Source organism: Drosophila ficusphila, unplaced genomic scaffold, assembly GCF_018152265.1.
Source record: "Drosophila ficusphila isolate 14025-0441.05 unplaced genomic scaffold, ASM1815226v1 contig_106, whole genome shotgun sequence".
Taxonomy (NCBI): domain Eukaryota; kingdom Metazoa; phylum Arthropoda; class Insecta; order Diptera; family Drosophilidae; genus Drosophila; species Drosophila ficusphila.
The window spans coordinates 366,177-372,176 of record NW_025063993.1 but is presented as its reverse complement, the minus strand read 5'-3'; the positions used below and the strand labels follow the sequence as shown (position 1 = coordinate 372,176).

Sequence of the window (6,000 nt, the reverse complement as noted above, 5' to 3'; positions counted from 1 at the left end):
TATTTAATCGCAAGCAATTGACAAAATTCTGGCTCTCTGTCAGCAACTGACAGTCCTCCTTCCTTTCACTACCTCATATTTACATATGTGAAGTGGGTTTCTCAGCCTTGGTCAACATAAAAACTAAATACCGAAATATATTGGACATATCGAACTCATTACGATTAAAAGTGACTAAAATCGATGTCGGCGCGAAAGCTGTAATTGAAAAAAATTGAAAACAAATGCAACCCTTTCATTCTAATGTCAAATAATTTTATTAATTAAAAATACAGTAGAATCCTGTTATAACGACTCCGCTTATAGTGTCCGTCCGGGTTGTGCGACGAAAACTCGATGGTTTGGTTGGTCCCCATACAAACTTATATGAAAGGGCCTCCGCTTAGAGCGTTTCCGCTTTTAGCGACAAACCGCTTATACGAACGAAATTTTTCAAGAAAATTGAAAAATTTAACCGGATATTGCGTCGTGCAGAATAAAAATACATTGCAATAGGGCCAAATGTAAGCACCAAAACACGCTGTTAGAAATTTATGTATTTATCAGTGATCGGCACCCTTGCTTGTGTGCGTAACAGCGACACGAAGGATCTTTATCACTGTTAGTTTTAGCTGTCGCCGTAACTACGCTGCTGCGAGAGAGAGAGGGAGTCGAAGTGCAATGCCGACGTCACACTGCGTGTGCAGACCTCATAGCCTATGCTTTTTTTCGAGTAAAACTAAAATCGTAAATTCGGCAAAATATGCAATAATAAGCTCACTTAGTTTTTAGTATTATGAGAAACCCATGCTTTTGAATTAAATTTATTAAATTTTTGGGGAGATTTTAGTTTCCGGGGCGCCAAGATTTGAGGACATATTTTGGGTAATTGGCCCAAAATAAACACTTTTTAATAAATAAAATTTTTCGATTTCTCGCACCGTTTACGCGATATCGAGCCCTAAATTTCGGATTATAGTGAGGGCTGGTAGCAGGCGAAATTACTTATTGCACATATTTTTCGTGGAACTTTCAAGATTTGCGGTACTTTCGGTCGAAGACGAACACTTAAATTTATTTGTTCAGTTTTTAGCTTAGTTTTTTTTTATAACAATTGCCTCAAAAAATAATATAGCATATGTATCAATGCATAAGTGCGCGCGCACTATATTATGCTATGTTATTTTTTTGAGATAATTTTTATAAAATTAAAATTTTGGCCAATTTTCAGTTTTTAGCTTAGTTTTTTTATAACAAATAACCTCAAAAAATAATATAGCATATGATACATATGCTATATTACGCGCGCACTTATGCATTGATACATATGCTATATTTATTTTTGAGATAATTTCTTAAAAAAATTTTTTTTCCCAGTGTAACGGCCGCACTACAAGCCGATATTTAAGGCTCGATATCTCGTAAACGGTGCGAGATATCAAAAAATGTTGTTTACTAAAAAGTGTTTATTTTGGGCCAATTACCCAAAATATGTCCTCAAATCTTGGCGCCCCGGAAACTAAAATCGTGCCAAATTTTTCATTTTAATTGAAAAACGTCTTCCGGGTATAACGACGAAAAATCGTCGGTCCCTTGAAAGTCGCTATAACCGGATTCTACTGTATATAATAAAAGTTGTTCTTCTTTATTTATTGAAGATACATAAATACATAATACATAAATACTGTTGCAGCAAGCTGCTTTTTTATCTTCATGACACAAGGTGGGTCGCGATCTTAAAACATTCGTGTAGATGGGTCGCGGTCCCGAAAAGTTTGGGAAACACTGTTCTAGATCATAAACCAGGATAAGAAAATCAGGAAATGTCGGTGAAATTTAAAATTTACAAAAATATGCTTTTCACACGACACCATCGATGCAAAATGATTGAGAATTGTGCAAAATGTGATATCCGACTTCCAAAGAGTAGCATTCAAAAATAGATCTGGGCAAAATTGTTTAAATAGCATGTTGTTTAAATAGCTTAATAAAAAAAAAACTTTGGTCCGATTTACGTTGGCGATGCCAACAATATAAGCTGTACGGGGATGTTGATGTAGTCAGTCGAGTTAAAATTCACAGACTCCGCTGGCTGGGTCACATCGCCCGTATGGAAGAAGACACTCCGGCCCGTAAGGTGTTTGATGCGGTAATTGTCGGGAAACGGAGGAGAGGACGACCCCGGATGCGTTGGCAAGACCAGGTGATGGAAGCCCTGTCTACATCCGGTGCTGGAGGCGAATCGTGCAACAGGCTGTGACCCGTCAAGGGTTGTGATGGCCAATTATTATTAGCATATATATTAATTTGCCTTATTATTGTCACAATTGAATGGTATCGAGACAACTTAATAGTGAGTTTTCACAGTTTACCACCTAAATCTACTTGCTTTATTGTCAATAAAGAAAGGGATTTCCAGTTGGTTTTAACTTATTTGCTTACCGTAAACATTAAAACGGTCAGCACGAAAAACATTAGTGCCGCCTTCGATGATTGTACTTAAGACAGCGGTAATACTTCGGAATTTTGACTTCAGCTATATCTCAGCCCCAAAAAAACTTGGGAACCAAATCAAGGGTTTTTTCATAAGATAATAACCCCCTTAGGAGGGGCAGAAGGTTTTTTACCTTGGAAAATGGAAATTTCCTCGGAAAATCAGCGGAAAACTCTTACATGCACGTCATGCATAGGGGAGATTTGAGGACATATTTTGGGTAATTGGCCCAAAATAAACACTTTTTAATAAATAAAATTTTTCGATTTCTCGCACCGTTTACGAGATATCGAGCCTTAAATTTCCGATAACAGTGAGGGCTGGTAGCGGGCGATGCAATGCATGACGTGCATGTAAGAGTTTTCCGCTGATTTTCCGAGGAAATTTCCATTTTCCAAGGTAAAAAGTTTAAACGATCATTTATTTTCCATTAACTTGATAATATTTTCTTAACATATTTTTTAGTGTTTCTGTAAGAAAGGACAATGTGATAATGTGTGAATAGTGTATAAAATGCCACCTCTTTGTTGTTTCAGGGCTGGCACCTTTAATTTTAAGTCAATTGACGAAAAAGGCGTCGTCGCTTCATCGTAGAAGACTCCCAGTTTTGTGGAAAATTATAAAAGTTAATGCTATTACCTGATAAAATGGGAACATTAACCGATTTTGGACAAATAGCTTTGAAATGGGATCCGAAAAATTTGGAAATTCGTACAATGTCAGTTGAAAAAACCCTGGAGCCCCTGGTGCTGCAAGTTACCACTCTTGTTAATACCAAAGGTCCGAGCAAAAAGAAAAAAGGTAAAGCCTCAATTAATCATTAACGAAACTCTTTGCTCGTAGTATATTGCTCATAATAACTTAATAACGAAAAAGTCCCTTAAAACTGAATGTATACACATTTCAGTAATTACATACCTACGTATGTATATGTAAGTATGCGTTTATTTGAATTTACATACATATGTACCCTGCAGTTCCAAAATAGCTTTTTCCTATATGAAATCCGCGAGGAAGCACCGAGGAACCGGGGTACGGAGGTATGCCCGCACCGAGGAATTGCGCGAGGAATTTTGTATGGGATTCAAGTTTTCTTCATAGGTGCAGCTCTCGATGAACTTTTCGGCCGTTTCATCGAACGATTCCTCGGTGCCTTATACGAATTTTGTGTGGAAAAAATTCGTATAAGGCATAGAGGAATTCGTAGCGGAAGTGGAAGCGGGGTTTTCCTCGAGGGTCGCCCTTAGGGAAATCATATATGCCAATGTTCAAAATTTCATCCCCAAATTCATATGAAAAACAATAAATATATATATATTTTTTTTTATTTTATAAAATATCTTATTTTGTAACATAAGAGATAAGTACATAAATAATATGAAATTAGAAAGTTTTTGTTTACCATTTATGTGGAATATTTGCAGGACAACGGCTGTTTTGCGTCCATCTATGGTACAAAAAATATTTTTATTATTACATATTATATATGTATTACTTTTTTTAATTTAAAGAAAACTTACCTTTCAAACGAATTTATCGTACATACAGGCTGAATCCTAAAAAGATTTAAATAAGTTTGTAGTAAAAAACATAATATTTTTGTAATATTAACGACACTTACATGATTTTTCAACGATTCCGCTGCCCGTTGCGCAATTTAAGTAATTTCACAACTTATTGTCAACGCACAACGCAAAAGAATGAGCAGTTGAATTTTATTTTTCACCCTTTTAGTATACCCTTCTTTTTTGGGTATAACCGACCATAAATAACACGCGAGTCATATTATATCTATATTTGCAATCAATGTTGTGTTATGGTTATGTTGGTTCAATAATTTATATAATGTTGAATATATATAATATATTATATGTATATATAAGTTTATATATATATTATGTTTAATATTTGAAGAACTTTAACATCAAAAGAGTATACATAAGTCGAGCGCCCCTCAGCCGTATTTTCCATCGGTAACCAATTTTTTGTTTCTAACGGAGAATGACAACAGTGCAATAAGAAAAACGAAAGAATAGAAGGCAAATTTGGAGTCGGGCCGCCGTCGGGTGCAAGCAACGAAATCGTATTATAAGAGTGAGGAAGAGAGGGAAACTTAGGAATATCCCTTTCCCTTTCCTACACACATGATTGGCAATTGCCGAAATTCACTTGTGAACAGCCAGAACTGCAGGGTATGTACATGACAACACATACTAGGCCTTTTCCATGGAACATAATAGATGTGGAATTTAACACACCATTCGAAAGCTTTTTTTTAATACATTTTTCCTTGTTACCCGTGGTCGTTGTTCTTTGGTGCATTATTATGTAAAGAAGGCGAAGTTTCCGTTTGTAGATACATACATATGTATGTAGATATACTTGTGCGCAATTTGCAAAATATGGTTGGTTCGCGTTCCTCTTAAAGTTTACAGCAGTCGGGTTACACGAAAACCCGATTAAGGGCATGGAAGAATAAGTACTTATTCTATCATGGAAAATGGGAATCAAAGAATATCGGTAACTCTTTTGGGCGAGTTTCGGTTACGCTTGTTATGGTATTATCGTATGTTCCGAGTAACCCCTGTGTTATTTGTTTTTAAGAGCCTAAAGTCTCTGCAAAAAAAAAAAAAAATATATATATATAAACAGCCTTTTCATTTCATTCATTAAAATTAATTAAGATTTAGTTCTACATTCGAAAATACAACAATAAAAAAATAAAGGAAGCTAGCTTCGGCGAGCTGAAGCTTATACACCATTGCAGTCATCTTAAAATGCATAAAGGTTTTATAAGTTATCTTATATTTTTGTATATTTTCACCGATTGTTCCTATGACAACTATATTTAATAGGCGCCCCATTTTCATGAAAGTCGGCACTCGTTAGATAACATTATTTCCAAAAAATCATGATTGTATGATCACGATTGTAAGAAAACTAAAAAACCTTATATACAGTGTATCACATTAATATTCGGTTTTTTTTTTGCAACTTTAAACGCGAATAAAATGTATAATACTAAAAAAATCGAAATTTGAAAAATGGTATATTAAAGTTTGTAATATTACTTACCTTTAGGAAGATATATATATGTTAGGACTTTATTAAAAATTAAAAAAAAGAATCACGGCTAAAAGAAAAAAAAGCTTGAAAATGGCATTACTTTAATATTCGGTATTTATTGTAATTCTGGTATTCATTTCCTACGATCAAACAAAAAAAAAGTTACTACCAGCAGCGATTTTCAAGATGGACCGCAAAGTTAAAAGTGCATCCTTGGAGCAGTGAAATCACTTAGAGGGCAAAACCTACAAGGAAACTGCGGAAATGCTTGAAATGAAGCCCAATACAGTCGGTGACATCGTCCGACTCTTCAAAAATAAAGGACGAGTGACTTCAATTAAGCAAAAAGGATATCCAAAAAAAATTAACGGATCGCGAAGAAGCCGGAATTTCGAAAAGTGAAAAAAATCCTCGACTTTGTGCTCCCGAACTGTTGGCTGAACTCTTTGCCGATCACGGGA

General features: G+C 35.3%; 1 protein-coding gene across 1 annotated transcript in view; it reads left to right on the top strand.

Moving 5' to 3' along the window:
• Positions 1–3,023: 3,023 nt before the first annotated feature.
• LOC108101990 (catenin alpha) overlaps positions 3,024–6,000 on the top strand; it is a 33,153-nt gene continuing 30,176 nt past the window's right edge. Inside the window, exon 1 of the mRNA XM_043209543.1 lies at positions 3,024–3,274. Within this exon, the coding sequence (XP_043065478.1) occupies positions 3,103–3,274 (172 nt within the window). The 5' untranslated portion in view covers positions 3,024–3,102. The remainder of the gene's footprint in view (positions 3,275–6,000) is intronic.